We start from the raw sequence: 17,858 nt of genomic DNA, 5'->3' as shown, positions 1-17,858 counted from the left end.
TATCTTCCGGTAGTTGCTTTGTCACTACTTTGTGAGTAAAGTGGAACCACGTGTTGATCAGTAACTCTAACTATGATCATCAATCTTAAATGAGAATGTGCGTGACATTATAACGTCTCGTCTTGACAATATTTTCAATATAGCAACTTTTCTGTATGTTCAACCCACGTGGGGTGTACTTTGTGAGGCCAGTACCACGTGCTTATACAATTGTTTGACCCATCAGGTTAATAGTAAGACGATAGCAACCAGTTCGAGGTTTTTCTTTTGTAAATTGCGTTTCGATGTAATTTTAATTATCAAAATTATTGTGGAGTTACACTCTTTGTGTAAACCAAGTTAGCCACGTGAAGCATGTGGTGTAACCATCAAAGTAGCCCTCAGCTATTCTTTTCGGGAACATTTCACAGAGTATGAATTTAGTATACCAGTGTGTGGTAATTTCATGACGGACAGGATTGTACTACGAACGTAACTTCTTTGGGTGAAAATTGAATTGGTTGGTTGTGGTTAATTTCCTCTTGGATATGTTTCAACGATCTTCGTGTGTTATTTTATGAATGCAGTGTTGTATGTAGTCTCCCAATCTTGGCTCCCTATTTGATTGATGACCGTAAATTCCAGGGAGGGAGCGATGAGCTCTGACGTCACTGTCAATCACATGCCAAATGTGTTAGATCAGATTCAGATCTGACGAGTTGGAGGGCCAACAAATCAGTTGCAACTCGCCACTGTGTTTCTAGAACCACTCCTTTACACTCCTCGCCTTGTGACACGGTGCATTATCCTGTTGTCAAATCCAAATGTCTTCGGGAAACGTGATCGTTATGAAGGGGTGTACGTGGTCTGCAACCGGTGTACGATACTCTTTGACCTTGCACGAGCTCCAATGGACCCACGGATGTCCATGTGAATGTCTCCAGAGGAGAATGGAGCCGCCGTCAGCTTGTCTCCTTCCCGCGAGGAGCTATTCCCCTGGAAGATGACGGATTCGCGCCTTCCCATCGGCATGATGATGAACGTATCGGGATTCATCAAACCATGCAGCATTCTGCGACTGTGCCTGATACGTGGGGAGGCGCTGGCGCCAGTCGCTTTCTCCGTTCGATTCACCCCGATCGATTGTTTCCCTCTGGCGTTACTTATCTTTGCCGCGTTGGCCGGTGGCGGTGCTGGTAGCCTGGCGGGAGACTGGGTTTTGGCTTCGAAACGGCCGGTACGTGCCGCTGTTCAGAGAGTGAAACTTATGTTTGCATGAAGTTAGCTGTATCTGACTGCCCTAATCAAATCACGCTAAATAATAAAATAAAAATAATAATAATAAAAAGCAAATAAGCACACAATGGCTCGGAGTGCGGAAGCGGGCCTGTTATTCCAAGTTCTTGAGGCGTGACTGGGCCATGGACTTCTACACAGGACGCTGAGCAATCTGTTATTCATTTTGGCTAGTTGAGTTGAACTATGTACCACGCAGCTGTCTATTGAGGAAGTAGACATTTAAGCTTTCTAGTTTTGCACTCGGGCCAACCCGTGTTACCACTAGCTTCTACCTTTTCTTATGAGTGCCAATACTGCATTGGAATTGCGACGTAATGGTGTAATAATATTATGCTTTGTCTTATCGTTGTCCTTGTAAAACTAGCTTGTTTGTGCTGGGGCAATTTTACATACTTTGAAATTTGAGATCTACAGTTAATTCTTTTAACCATTTTTAATTTGCCTTTGTCTTGATGTGATTATCTTTGCAAAATTTTATCTTACTATATTCTGGGGCTGTTAACATTGTTTCTTTTGGCTGTGGCTGTGTGTTTGTGCTTTTCTGTTGCAGTACTGCAGCGGGCACCTAGTCCACGTCTAAATCGATGTGCGGAGTACGATGCCTTGGCCGACCAGTACCAGAGGGAACGGGTGGTTCTTTTGGCCGCGGGGAAAATGTCAACCGGTACGGCGGCCACTGAGTTCTTCGGGTTGCAGTGAGCGGGGATCTTGCATTAAGTTAAGTTTCCTCTCCAGTGGGACGTCAAGAGGTCTGTTCCGTTTGCTATACTGCTCATATATTTACCTTCAAAACCATAAAGGAAGGAGACTAGTGTTCTGAATAATACCTTACGTTCAGCGGGAGTTTAACTTATGTACATGTTAAAGAGAAATACTTGGTGGGTAGCGTAAATTGGAAATTATGTTAATTGTCCTCTTGCGCTTGCCCAGGTGACCTATTTAAAAGAAACTTATTTCACCTTAACTCCACGACGTCTGGATGTGGTTTCACAATGGTTTCCCCACGTCTTGAAGACACTTACCACAGCACTCCTCAAACACCCGACAAGACGTGCAGTTTCCGAAATGCTAATGGTCAGTCTCCTGGCCAGCACAATCTGCCCTCGGTCAAACTCAGATAGATCACGCGTCTTCCGCATTCTACTCACTGATACTACATGCACCGAGCGAGTGTCTGACTATCAATCATTGCTCGCCAGGTGACGCTGCTATCGCCTGGACGAGTTTATATTGGCAGTAGGTGGTCATGCATTGACGTGGAGGGCAAACAATCAACACAACACGGTATCCAAGCTGGAGTACCCCGAGGAAGCATCTTAGGACCCATCTCGTTCAACCTGTACATTAACAACTTCCTAGAAACACGAAACACGACGTCAGCCATCTACGCGGATGACGCAGCCATCCTTGCGCAAGATTGGACTCCGTCGAACATTAATTCACGAATACAGACGGCACCCAGAAATGCCGATCCTTGGTTGGAAGATGGCGTATTAAACGGCGACAAGTGCGAAGCAGTTCTGATTACACGCAGACCGAAACTGCTGCGCAAACATCAATACAACAGACAGATAACTCTACATGCAGGCCCAATACGTTTCCGAGAGAAAGTCAGACATCTCTTAGTCTGGCTGGACCGGAAACTTACATCGAATACGTTGCCAACTGATCGCACGCGAGGCTCAAAGAACTCAACCCAATGCTCAGCACGGAATGCACATTGAATAGGAGGGTGTCGAGGTCCATATACATGACACTGATTAGACCTCTGATGGCGTACGCAGCTCCCATCTGGGGATATGCAGCTCCTACACGCCTGCGCCGCCTGCAGATCGTACAGAACAAAGTGCTACGAATCATTAGTAACGCTCCACGATACACGTGCACCGTGGATCTTTACAATGAATACCGGCTTGTAGCCTTCAGGGATGTATTAAAAAAATACGCCACACGACTATACAGGAACTCGGGACACTAACAATCCTTTCACCCTTACTCTGGGAAACTATGATCACAACCATAGGCGGAAGCATAAGCGGACAAAGACACTACTGGCTAAGGCATAACCACCTAAGGCAAGCTAACATACACCAACAAGACACAAACGTCGGCAAGCCCCTGCATGTCAGCAAAACGTTGACTGGATATACCAGCTGCCATTAAAGCCGACCAACAAGCTACAGCAGGGAAATCGACGAGCTCGCCCACTGACGCACAAACAACGTGCCAACATCACCCTGCACTGTGCATCTGATATATGACCTATCGGACACAAAACGATGATGAACGTAACTGTTACAGGTTTGCTGACGCTGACCGAGAGATCAACACCGGCACCCAGCGGCAGCCGCCGAGTAACAGCACCGCACGACGTCAAAGGTATGATACTCACTAACAAAACCTACCACTACATGACCTATCGCAGGCAGCAAGACATCCGCCACTGCTCTTACTACCCGACCTAACTACTGCAGAGGTTTTTTTTCCTTTGCCTCTTGCCTTTTTTTTCCTCTGCCCTTCAAACCGCTACCCTTCGTTCGACATTCGACGCAATATATCTCCAGATGAGCGCGTATTAATGGTTACCCTTAACCAGACGTACGCAATCATCGCAGTACCCACATCCTACGACACCTCACTTTAGTGAAACCGAACCCTTATGCAAAGATGGCCGTAGACCTTTTGAGTTGGCCATCATGCTGGTGTGGGCGTGGAGAGGCTCCAACTCTTGTAAAAAAGTACGTGGTCACAGTGTTCTGGGTGACCCGTTTAACAGACAATTAAATTACCTGTACTCGAGCCGAACAAGCGTTATTGGAAGCAATGAAAATCAGTAACTTTCAAAACATGTGAGGTCATCAGTCCCCTAGACTTAGAACTACTTAAACCTAACTAACCTAAGGACATCACACGCATCCATGTCCGAGGCAGGATTCGAACCTGCGACCGTAGCAGTCGCGCGGTTCCAGACTGTAGCACCTAGAACCGCTCGGTCACCGCCTGGTCATTCTGAAGGACACTTTCATGCACATGAACTTTTTAATTGAGAAAGAATGCGTTGCGACTATATTTATTTCTCAGTCATCTCCGATGATATCGGCGAGGACACGTAGAAAGACCACGTCCTACGTTCGCATTCCTCGCATCAGCATGAGGAGGCACAAGTACGGCTGACCTCTGTAACCTGGCGGTTGCGCCATTTCACAGTACGTGCATGCGCAGACGGACTTAACTGTGTCATAACAGGCAGCTGCAATTACGTCGCGCAGCGAAGCCGAAGTACTAGGGGCTACAGTGTCGCAAAGTTACGTCACCGACAGCCGTGTGTGTGTGTGTGTGTGTGTGTGTGTGTGTGTGTGTGTGTGTGTATGTATGTATGTGTGTGTGTGTGTGAGAGAGAGAGAGAGAGAGAGAGAGAGAGAGAGAGAGAGAGAGAGAGAGAGAGAAGAGAGAGAGAGAGAGAGAGAGAGAGAGAGAACTGGGCAAGCAGGTTCAGGCTGCAAGAGGTCCGCTCAGAAGTAGTTAGCGAACTACCCCTGGTGGTCAGAAAAAACTTCCGCCTCTGATTGCCACGTCCAACCAATCAGCCATCAAAACAGGTCGTGCGCGAAACAAACGACGACGAGAGGAGAGAAAAAAGACCACAGAGAAGTTTAGGTTAAGAGTTTCTGGTAGATTAACTTACTGCTTTCCGACTGTCGGTCTTTTCAGCAACACCTACTCGCTGCACACTGTTCCCAGGAGGACATTCGGAGACAAAAAAGCCACTCAGAAGAATCTTGACAGCAGAAACGTTATCTCTTAAAACTAAATCTCCAAATGGCGCAGTCAAGCACACACAATCATATTTCCATCCTTTGTTTCCTATGATCGAAAGAATACAGTTAGCGATGACGTATTAGTCCCCTGTTTATCCCGCTCTCGTAGTTATGCCCTATACGAGTACACAGGGCGATTCGGCAGGCCTTACCGCTGTCGATTTACGCAACCTGCAATGTTATAGCTGGTCTCCATAAACCACATGCGAGATTTTCGTATTCTCTCGCTCGCTACGCGTCAACTATCAGCCATTCAGACAAAATGAGCAGGACCTTATTTTAGCAAATTTAAGATACAGGGTGAGTCACTAACTATTGTCTCCTACAATAACTCCGAAAGTATCATAGTAGCTGAAAAGTTTGTGGAACAAATGTTGCATGGGACAAAGGGGGTCATAATATTACCTTTTTTTGTTGCTAGATGGGGTCGCGTCAGAGATATGAAGGTAAACTTTGACTAATTAAATGGGATGCTATAGCTCGGTACTTATTTTCTAACAGCGTCTATTGAGAGGAATCCAATGATGTATAACAGGTCAACGAAGGTCAAAAAGATGGAATGAACGTACATTTACAGAAGGTGATCGAAGAGATGACCATTCGTATCAGTGCAGTGCTGAAATATTCTTATCATGGATTGAGTGGTATTCCTTATCACTTCGCCGGCCGGAGTGGCCGAGTGGTGCTACGCGCTACAGTCTGGAACCGCGTGACCGCTAGGGTCGCAGGTTCGAATCCTGCCTCGGGCATGGATGTGTGTGATGTCCTTAGGTTAATTAGGTTTAAGAAGTTCTAAGTTCTAGGGGACTGATGACCTCAGTAGTTAAGTCCCATAGTGCTTAGAGCCATTTGAACCATTTGAACCCTATCACTTCCGCACTTGCCGAAGCACATTCTCTGACAATTCTCTCTCCTACATCGTGCAAATAGTAAATATTCACCGAATACGGCGTATCAATCTAACGTGCCATTGACATGCAAACACAATTCGACTGTTTCGCAATACAACACTAATAGGAACGTTAAAACTAGTATCGTCAAATCAAGTGAATGATGTATTGCTTCGAAGAACAAGTCGATATGCTTCTCATTTACGCAGAACGTCAACGAAATTCAGTGAGAGCTAGAGACTTATACGCTGAAAGATATCCTCAAAGTACTCACCCTACACGCCGTACATTTAAAGATCTGTACGATAAATGGAGAACAACTGGATCTTTAACGTATCGGCAGAGGAAAGTTACTGCGAGGAAACGGAAATTGGTACTGCCACTGTAGATCGAGGTGCTTCTGTTCACGTCAAATCGCAAGGGAATCTGGCATGAGCCAGAGTAGTGTTGTTCGTGTTCTGCATCGTCAGAAATATCATCCTTACCATATCATTCTCCACCAAGAATTAACTGGTACGGACTGTATGCGTCGCAATGAATTCTACCGATTGGCTCAACTTCAGATTCAGAGGATGACACATTTCTTAATTTGATTTTATTTACTGACTAGGCTACATTCACGATCCATGGAAATGTTCATTTGCATAACATGCATTTTGGGCAACTAAAAATCCATGCTGGCTGCGGCAAATTGCACATCAAAAACTGTGGTCAGTAAATGTATAGGTGGGATTCTGGGAGTCAGAATTATAGGCCCCTATTTCGTCGAAGAAAATCTTAATGGTAGGAAGTACACCACATTCCTGCAAGAAACATTAGGTATGTTCCTTTAGGAACAAGGAACAGAATGTAGTATCAACATGATCGGTGTCCAGCGCATTTTTCGCTGATGGCTAGAAATGAGTTGCAGAGACAATTCCCAAACCGTTGGATTGGACGCGGAGGAGATGTGTCGTGGCCGGCTCGTTCGGCAAACTTGACGCCTCTGGATTTTTTTTTCTTGGGGGGATTCGTAAAAGACATTGTTTATAAAGATGTTCCAAGTACACCTGAAGATATGCGAGAGAGAATTGTCAGAGCATGTGCTTCGGTAAGTGCTGATGTGATAAGGAATACCACTTAATGCATGATAAGAATATTGCACCACTGCATTGATACCAATGGTCATCACTTCGAACACCCTCTGTAAATGGACGTTCATGCCACATTTAAGTTCTTAGTTGATCTTCAAAGACCTGACTGTTACACATCACTGGATTCGTCCCGATAGTCGCTATCAGAAAATAAGTACCAAACTATATCATCCCATCTAAAAAAAAAAACCTAAGTTGATTTCCATATCTCTGAAGCGACCTCCACCTAGCAAGAAAAAAGTCATATTAAGGCCTCCGTTGTCCCATGAAACCTTTGTCTCTCAAGTTTTTCAGTTCGTATCATACTTTCGGAGTTATTCTTGGTGGCAACAGTTAGTGGCTCACCCTGTAGTTAAATGATAGACTGGGATACGTAACACAACGGTTTAAGAGTTACTCAAGAAAAAGCGTACAGTAGTAACCTTCAAACGTACCTCCAGCCCACACTCATTGCTCACTAGACAGGAACACTGGTCTCCACTCTAGTCTGCACTCCATACTACCACTGCACAAATATTTCCGACTACAAGAACTATTCCCGATATTCGACCTTTCTGGTCTCTATTGATTGGGCTTTACGCCACCAGATATTCGAATATTCCGTTAACGTTATTAATTTAAAAGTGCCCCTGAGGGCCATGAAAGAAAAACAAATTTTGTAAACTTTTCACTGAAACTAGTAACTTTCACAAATCGGTCCAAACTTAACGCTTACAGACACAGTAGTTTCGTCGTCATAAAAAAAATGGTTCAAATGACTATGGGACTTAACTTCTAACGTCATCAGTCCCCTAGAACTAAGAACTACTTAAACCTAAATAACGTAAGGACATCACACACATCCATGCCCGATGCAGGATTCGAAACTGCGACCATAGCAGTTCGTGGTCAGAAGACCCGACGCGTAGAGCGCTGTAATTGTTTATTTTATGCTGTTAAAATTCACAAAATTGTTAGACAAAATTTACTCAGACGTCAGTTTCACAATTTGTGAGTGCTCGACTAATCTGGTGGCGTAGAAACACCAGTCCATGAACTCAAAAGAAAGGTCGACTTTGGGAAATAATTCGTGCAGTCACAAATATTCGTACAGTGGTAGGAGGGAGTGCAGTGAAAAAATACTAGAAATCCTGTCCTGTGGAAGACGAGTGTGGGACTGGAAGCGGTTTAAAAGAGCACTCTTGTACGTTCTTGTTGAATAACTCGAAATTTGCGGTCTCTAGAGAAAACGTATCCTAGCACAAAATTTAATAACACTGAATTTCCTGCAAGAAACTCCGGCTCAATTTTTTTCTGTGTGACTAATAGTTTGCAAGTAGCGAGCGAAAGAATAAGGAAATCTCGCACGTTGTTTATGAAGGCTAGCAATAACATTTCAGGTTCCATAAAACGACAGCGTCTGTTTGTAATGAGCCAGGTAGAAAAAACGAACCCTTAGGCTTGATTGTCTACAAGTATTAATCTAGCGTAGACACAAGCGTACTGGAAAAACGTATCTAACTGTATTTAAGGCTTCTTATATCCTGTGCAAGCACTATGAAAAAAGTGTAGGGTTTTCCCACGTCAGAGCTCAACAGAGTGCAAAAGCTAACTCCAATGACAAATATTCATGCATATACAACCTAGAGCCTTCAGTACGTCTATTTCGAAATCATTCGATTCTAACTAGTCGAGACAAGTATGGCATCAAATCGAACGTGCTGTTAAATCATGAAGAGCCAAAAAGTAGTAGGTAAAAAAGTTATGAAAACCGTCGCGTGTGTAATCAAAACAAAATTATAGCAAATGATTAGTATCATTCTTTTACACACTTGCTTTCTTGAAGCAGCTGTCGCCGATTTCACACAGCATCACTACAACTCGTACAGAAAAGTGATATGGAGTAACCTCTAGCACGCGCACAGCTCCAGCAGCTGTATTCTTCGCCACTTCCACAGGAATTTGTCAGACTTCGAGCGATCACAGAAGCACAGCTGCCTTGATGTCGAAAGGTATCACAAGGTCCATTCCCCTTTCATGTCACTCTGCTCTGCACAATCTTTGCTTGTGCCAGTTTATAAAAGACGTTGGCCAATTCGTAAAAAAACAAACTGCTAGCAGTGTAAGGCAGCCCCATACGCTCCCAAAAAAGTCTCTGGTTTTTTAGTTCAGATAACTGTAGCTAATGATGGATGTGTAATGCTTCGGAAAGCCTGTTGTTGACGTTAGTAAAAGTTACTTGTCACGGTTGTTTGTGTATTCAACAGATATACTGATGTTCAAGCGCCAAGCATGGGTTGAAAGTTATGAATTCCTGGTCTACACGAAAATTTTTTTGAAAGAAACCAAAAATCTCGAAGCATCAAAGCTGGACTGAAGTGCAGTAAAGATTTCAAGTTACATGCATCGTATAGGCAAGACCTGAAACCAGTCACTTCAATAGCAAAGAGCTATAAATGCAACTGGATCAACATCATCATCCGTCAGCAATATTTGGTAACTCCAGCTATGCGACTACTACACAAGTTGTTCAGTCCTTCGTCAATATAGTTTCCTGACACTGTCCTTTCGGGTTTATAGAGGGACACTTTACGTGGAAACTATTCTCCAACACCCGAACAACACGCTGGTGCCGTTTAGAATGGTACGTCGGTACATCGCGTAACATTTCTTGTACAAGTCGCGCGTTTTCTTGTATTTCCAGTACTCACTTCGTCTAGCAAAGTAACTTCAATTAGGGGACATAAGAATGTCATCAGTGCGGTTTATGTTAGAGCGTTCCTATTTTGTCAAATAGTCCATCACTCCCTCCAATATAGCCGCTTTTCATATAAGCTTATGCAATACGATGTGTATTTTGTTTTCCTTAATTGCTTCGCAAATTCTACTTCTAATAGTCATTTATTTTACTCCACTAAATTCTTCTGACTGTCTGTTGGCTTTGAAAAATTTCGAGAAACGGCTACCGAAATATATGTCTGTTATAAAACGTTTTCGAACACATATTAGGTGCGGTACAACAGAATCTGGCCATTACAATTGCTACACCAAGAAGAAACGCAGATGATAAACGGGTATTGATTGGACAAATATATTATACTAGAACTGACATGTGATTACACTTTCACGCAATATGGGTGCATAGATCCTGAGAAACCAGTACCCAGAACAACCACATCTGGCCGTAATAACAAACTTGATACGCCTGGGCATTGAGTCAAACAGAGCTTGGATGGCGTGTACAGCTACAGCTACCCATGCAGCATCAACACGATACCATAGTTCATCAAGTAGTGACTGGCATATTTTGACGAGCCAGTTGCTCGGCCACCATTGACCAGACGTTTTAAGTTGGTGAGAGATCCGGAGAATGTGCTGGCCAAGGCAGCAATCGAAGATTTTCTGTATACAGAAAGGCCCGTACAGGACCTGCAACATATGGTCATGCATTATCCTGCTGAAATGTAGGGTTTCGCAGGGATCGAATGAAGGGTAGAGCCATGGGTCGTAACACATCTGAGTCCACCGTTCACAGTGCCGTCAATGCGAACAAGAGGTGACCGAGACGTGTAACCAATGGACACCATACCATCACGCCGGGTGATACGCCAGTATGGCGATGACGAATGCACGCTTCCAATCTGCGTTCACCGCGATGTCGCCGGACTCGGATGCGCCCATCATGATGCTGTAAACAGTACCTGGATTCATCCGAAAAAAATGACGTTTTGTCATTCATGCACCCAGATTCGTCGTTGAGTACACCATCGCAGGCGCTCCTGTCTGTGATGCAGAGTCAAGGGTGCTGCTGCAAACGTCGTCGAACTGTTCTTGCAGATGGTTATTGTCTTGCAAACGTCCCCATCTGTTGACTGAGGGATCGAGACGTAGCTGCTCTATCCGTTACAACCATGCGGATAAGATGCCTGTCATCTCGACTGCTAGTGATACGAGGCCGTCGGGATCCAGCACGGCATTCCGCATTACCCTCCTGAACCCACCGATTCCATATTCTGCTGGGAGCTTTTCTCATGTCAGCAGGTTGTAGGTGTCGCCACCGGTGTCAACCTTGTGTGAATGCTCTGAAAAGCTAATCATTTGCATATCACAGCATCTTCTTCCTGTCGGTTAAATTTCGCGTCTGTAGCATGTCATCTTCGTGGTGTAGTAATTTTAATGGCCAGAAGTGTATCCGATGAAGAAACAAACCGCCTGTCTTGGCTACAGCGGTGTATTAGTTATTCATTTGGCAATGATGCATTTCGCAAGACATCTTAATATTGACTGATTATTAGATGGTGTTAGCTAGTGGGGTACCGAGCCTACAGAACTTCCCAGCAAATATGTGTCCTGGTCAAATATTTGGAAACATTGCACGGTGTCCTCCTTGCGACAAGGGACGTAGTCCAGTGAATGCAAAAGAGCATCAGGCCTACAGAGAACTGTCATGATGCAAATGTGTCTGACGTGTAGGTGCATGGACCGGATACGAGCGACTACACCTGTGGGTCTAAGCCTACTTTTCATTCACTGGACTACATCGCGTGCCTCAAGACGGATACTGCGCAATGTTTCCAAGTATCTGACGAGGGCAATTATTTGTTGGGGTGTTATGTATGCTCAGTGTCGCATTTATCGAACACCATTTAATTTCAACCAAAATGAGGCGTCTCAATCAGGCGAAACTCATAACTGGTAAATAACAAATTACTATCCCTCGAACCAAGACTGACTTCTTATCTTTTGATCAGGTTAATATTTAAACGACGGGTTACGACAGTTGTTTGGCTAGTTTCACTATGACAGTCTTGATGGTGTATCAGCTCAAAAGGAAAATGGGATATGTTTGTAACTGAAATGACAATTTCAGAGAGTTTACTGGTCTAAAAAAAGATATGGTTTTATTTATATAGATTGAAGCGGCGAGCGAAAATTTGTACCAAGGCCGGAAATCGAACCCTGGTCTGCTGCTTACTAGGCAGCTGCGTTGGCCGCTAAGCCACCTTGTGGTTCACTCGGCTGCACCCTGGCACACCTCCCTCTTCGATCCAAATTTCCACTGCCATCCCAGTCTACTTTAAATTCCCCCTTACACCCGAACAGAAAGAACGCCCGATAATGAGGTGCTATTCCAGAACATGGAGAGCCTCGGCACTTCTGTTCGTGTGCAAGAGGGAATTTAAAGTAGACTGGGACGACAGTGGGAATTTGGATAGAGGAGGGAGGCGTGCCGCGGTAATCCGAGCAGTCGTGTCAAGCACTGTGCGAAGGTGGCGTAGTGGGTAACGCACCTGCCTAATAAGCAGGAGACCCGGCTTCAGTTCCCGGCCTTGGAACAAATTTTCACACGTCGCTTCAGTCTATACAGGGTGTTACAAAAAGGTACGGCCAAACTTTCAGGAAACATTCCTCACACACAAATAAAGAAAAGATGTTATGTGGGCATGTGTCCGGAAACGCTTAATTTCCATGTTAGAGCTCATTTTAGTTTCATCAGTATGTACTGTACTTCTCGATTCACCGCCAGTTGTCCCAATTGAAGGAAGGTAATGTTGACTTCGGTGCTTGTGTTGACATGCGACTCATTGCTCTACAGTACTAGCATCAAGGACATCCGTACGTAGCATCAAAAGGTTAGTGTTCATCACGAACGTGGTTTTGCAGTCAGTGCAATGTTTACAATGCGGAGTTGGCATATGCCCATTTGATGTATGGATTAGCACGGGGCAGTAGCCGTGGTGCGGTACGTTTGTATCGAGACAGATTTCCAGAACGAAGGTGTCCCGACAGGAAGACGTTCGAAGCAATTGATCGGCGTCTTAGGGAGAACGGAACATTCCAGCCTATGACTCGCGACTGGGAAAGACCTAGAACGACGAGGACACCTGCAATGGACAAGGCAATTATTCGTGTAGTTGACGATAACCCTAATGTCAGCGTCAGAGAAGTTGCTGCTGTACAAGGTAACGTTAACCACGTCACTGTATGGAGAGTGCTACGGGAGAATCAGTTGTTTCCGTACCATGTACAACGTGTCCAGGCGCTATCAGCAGCTGATTGGCCTCCACGGGTACACTTCTGCGAATGGCTCATCCAACAATGTGTCAATCCTCATTGCAGTGCAAATGTTCTCTTTGCGGATGAGACTTCATTCCAACGTGATCAAATTGTAAATTTTCACGATCAACATGTGTGAGCTGACGAGAATCCGCACGCAACTGTGCAATCACGTCATCGGCACAGATTTTCTGTGAACGTTTGGACATGCATTGCTGGTAATGTCTTGATTGGGCCCCATGTTCTTCCACCTACGCTCAAAGGAACACGTTATCATGATTTCATACGGGATACTCTACCTGTGCTGCTAGAACATGTGCCTTTAGAAGTACGACACAAGTACGTGGTTCATGCACGATGGAGCTCCTGCACATTTCAGTCGAAGTGTTCGTAAGCTTCTCAACAACAGTTTCGGTGACCGATGGATTGGTAGAGGCGTACCAATACCATGGCCTCCACGCTCTCCTGACCTCAACCCTCTTGACTTTCATTTAGGGGGGGGGGGGGGGGGGGGGCATTTGAAAGCTCTTGTCTACGGATCCCGGTACCAAATGTAGAGACTCTTCGTGCTCGTATTGTGGACGGCTGTGATACAATACGCCATCCTCCAGGGCTGCATCAGCGCATGAGGGATTCCATACGACGGAGGGTGGATGCATGTCTCCTCGCTAATGGAGGACATTTTGAACATTTCCTGTAACAAAGTGTTTGAAGTCACGCTGGTACGTTCTGTTGCTGTGTGTTTCCATTCCATGATTAACGTGATTTGAAGAGAAGTAATAAAATGAGCTCTAACATGGAAAGTAAGCGTTTCCGGACACATGTCCACATAACATATTTTTTTTCGTTGTGTGTGAGGAATGTTTCCTGAAAGTGTGGCTGTACCTTTATGTAACACCCTGTATATATAAAATCTTTTTAACTGTTCGGTTTTACCCTACATCCAGCGATAGGGTTGTATAGCCCAAACCGGTAGATGATATATAGATTAAATAAAACAGCTCATGGTTAAAAGACATTTCCAAGACCGACTACTTTTTCATCAGATACTTGTTACCTGTTCTGGTGTTTGTTACAGACTGAATTTTTTACTTTACCATTTACACTCACTGCAATTGTTTTCGTTTACTAAATTTTCGTACTAGAATTTGTGGTTTTTTTTTTAAATTTCGTATGCAGATCTGTGACAGTCTTATTCGCCTTCAGCCATGAAGCAACTGGAGGGACTGAGTAACACTCAGTGTTTTTCAGAACAGAGTCCTTTTTTTACTTTTCTAGGATCGTGCGGAGGGGAATGGAGAAGAAACAGCTGGTGCCTCCTGCGTCCTGCTCTGTTCGCCCTTTGAGCCTACTGCAGGACAGTCAGACGTGCTGACCACCCAGCTGCGGGGAGCTCCGTGAACTTGCTACTATTTGACGATGTCATTCCGTTCCACCGTGGGTCGATGTCAAGGCTCCCCGCCTTCCTGACAGACTTTATTAGTGAGAGAGTGGTTGGTGTACTCACGTCGCTGGGGTCGGCGGCTCGGTAGAGGTGGCAAGTGAGCAGGTGCGGCGAGGCGGGGTCTCGGACGACGTACAGGAAGGAGCCGTAGTCGCCGGGCGCCAGGCACAGCCGCGGGCCGTAGGCGTGGGAGCAGGAGCCGGCGGCCGCGGGCGGCTGCGCCAGCATCGGCGCCTCGGGCACGGGGCCCGACAGGCAGTACGCCACCAGCAGCCCGTCCTGCACGCCCACGCACACCTGCAACAACACACGTCACACACTCCGTCAGGCCGTATCGTATATTGCTATGCCAGACTATTACCCGAGGCTTCGCTCGAGTACACGTACGTCCGTATACTGCATACGTACTACGTGTCTGAATCTCATACCCTGTACCACTTCCACCTCTCCCCTCACAGCCTGTTCCTCTTCCCACTGACTCCTTGCACCCAATCTCACAACTATCTTTCTCCCCACACCCCCTTCCCACATCCACCTACCTCCCTCTTCTGCCAAACACCCTCTCTTCCACCACCCACCTCCTCAAATCCTGTTCCTTTTCCACCTATCACCTACCCCTTCCATCTACCACCTGCCCACTACATCTCCCCCTGCTCCTCTTCTTTCTGATCATATCGTTCTCCCTCTCTCTATTCATCTCATACTCATGCTTGGCCGCGCGCATGATGATATGTATCCCCTGGAACACATGCTACCTGCACAGCATCCCTGATGTGCAGGGCAGCCTAGATGTCGGGAGTTACCAAACATTTCTCACCCCCAGCCTACGAGAACTACACAGTACTGAACAACCCCCACCCCCCATTACTTCTTTCCACACAGTAAACAGCACTTTAGATACAGAAAAAATACTCTTTTGTACAAGATAGATTCATTTAATCTTCACATGTCACCTGTTCTCGGCGTCATAAGACTGAATCAGTAGATGACAACCAGGTTGAGCTTCATTACATTACAGATAAAATTGTTCCTATTCATATCAGAAGCGTCAAACATCACTTAAAGTCTCAAAAAACTGGGGAAAACATGCAGACAGCCACTGTAAATGCCTCTTTGTATCAGCAATGAAGAAACGACCCCATGATCACAAATATGTTTTTTTTTCAACTTTTTGAGCACATATATATGTTCATGGGGCAGTTTCCTCGTTGGTGACGCATAGTGGCATTGACAGTGGACATCTGGCTGTTTCCTCTCAGTTTTCAATCACATTTTACGCCTAGGATACTAGTAGGGAAAATTATATCGGTGATGTAACGAAGAAATCGACTGTGACTATGTGGCTGTCATCTCCCGATTCTATAGGACTTTTAATTACGTTCGACGCCTTGATCACTATTAGCAAGAGTTTTATTCGATCATATTATGATGCCTGAACAGACCAAAAGCGTCACAAGTGAAGATTAAATAAACATATCTGGTGTAGCCACAACAGCTTTTCTACAAAGATCCGCTACGGTTGCTGTACACCTGCTACTGTGATAGCAATGGAGTGGAGTGATTTCAATAAATAGTATGCATATAAAATTTGGCTGATATCGACAGTAGTTTAGGAGGAGATTTTAAAACTACACACATACCATACATACATACATACATACATAACAGACTGTTTTGTAACTCTGCTGTATTTCCATGAAAGAATGAAATATTTTTGATGCACCTTCATAGCTAGTGTGGTTGATTATTCTAAGGATTGAAATTGAGAAAACCTAGTACTGTGCTGTTTTTAAACATATTCATTTGAAAGGTTGGACTGTCGCACAAATCAAAACAGAATCGGACGAAGTTCACCAGGACTCTGAACCAACACTCAAGACCATTTACTTTTTGATTAATAAATCTTAATGTGGTCGAACAAGCACCGAACACAGAGCGCGTCCCACCATTCAACTGATGTCACAACAGAGAAGCCCACTGACAAAATAAGTGTATCCTCATGCAAGATCGTGAGATTGTTGATGCTGTAGGCATCTCAGCTGACCGATGTGTAATATTCTGCATGCCAAATTGGCTTTGAAGAAATTGTGTGCGAGGTGGGTGCCGCAGTTACTCATAATCGACCGAAAGCGAATCCAGCACATTCGAATACAATGTCTGGCGATGTTTAAACGCGATCCGCAATACCTTTTTTTCACCGATTTGTGACTGTTGATAAAATCTGGATCTACCATTAGAGTCAAAATGGCAGTCAAAACAATGAACAAGGGTTGGTGAAAGTGCACTGAAAAAGGTAAACACCAGGACTTCCCATGCAGGAGGGTGTGGGTGCGCATATCGTCAAGAGGATTAATTCTTTTTAAATTTTTAAATCTTTATCGAAATGACTTTGATCATCATTTTTATTCAATTACTTAGTTTAAATGTAATTTTTTAATTTTATCCCTTTACCATATAATTTTAAAAATATATTGAACGCATTATTGTAGCCAAGATAGACACGAAGCCCACGCCTACCACCATAGTACAAGTTCATATGACAACTAGAGCGGCAGATGAAGAAGAGAATTGAAGAAATGTCTGATGCGATAAAAGAAATTGAGTGGAATACTCTCTCAAATTCTGAAAGTGGTACGTGTAAATTACAGGGAGCGAAAGGCTATTTACAATTTGTGCAGAAACCAGATGGCAGTCGAGGGTCGTGAGAAGGAAGCAGTGGTTAAGAACGGTGTGAGACAGGGTTGTAGCCTATACCTGATGTTATTCAATCTGTGTATTGACTAAGTAGAAAAGGAAACAAAAGAAAAATTTGAAGTAGGAATTAGAATCCATGAAGAAGAAATTGAACCTTTGACGTTTGCCGATGACTTTGTAATTCTGTCAGAGACAGCAAAGGACCTGGAAGAGCAGTTGAACGGAATGGACAGTGTCTTGAAACAAGAATATAAGATGAACATCAACAAAAGCAACTCGAGGATAACGGAATGTAGTAGAATTAATCCAGGTGATGCTGAGGCAATTAGATTAGGAAATGAGACAATTAAAGTAGTAAAGGAGTGTTGCTATTTGGGCAGTAAAATAATTGATGATGGCCAAAGTAGAGGATGTAAAATGTACACTAGCGATGGAAGGAGAAGCGTTTCTGAACAAGAGGAATTTGTTAACGTCGAAATCGATTCATGTGTTAGGAAGTATTTTCTGAAAGTATTTGTATGGAGTGTAGCCTTGCGTGGAAGTGAAACATGGACGATAAATAGTT

The 17,858-nt window shown here is 44.5% G+C and overlaps 1 protein-coding gene across 2 annotated transcripts in view; it reads right to left on the bottom strand.

The window, feature by feature from the left end:
* Positions 1-17,858, bottom strand: part of LOC126284569 (TBC1 domain family member 4) — a 777,557-nt gene that overhangs the window by 420,184 nt on the left and 339,515 nt on the right. For both annotated transcript variants that reach the window (XM_049983582.1, XM_049983583.1), the window contains one exon: positions 14,663-14,896. In XM_049983582.1, coding sequence (XP_049839539.1) covers positions 14,663-14,896 — 234 coding nt within the window. The remainder of the gene's footprint in view (positions 1-14,662; positions 14,897-17,858) is intronic.

The sequence above is a fragment of the Schistocerca gregaria genome, chromosome 8 (assembly GCF_023897955.1).
Source record: "Schistocerca gregaria isolate iqSchGreg1 chromosome 8, iqSchGreg1.2, whole genome shotgun sequence".
NCBI lineage: Eukaryota > Metazoa > Arthropoda > Insecta > Orthoptera > Acrididae > Schistocerca > Schistocerca gregaria.
This window is presented reverse-complemented; position numbering and strand designations above follow the sequence as displayed.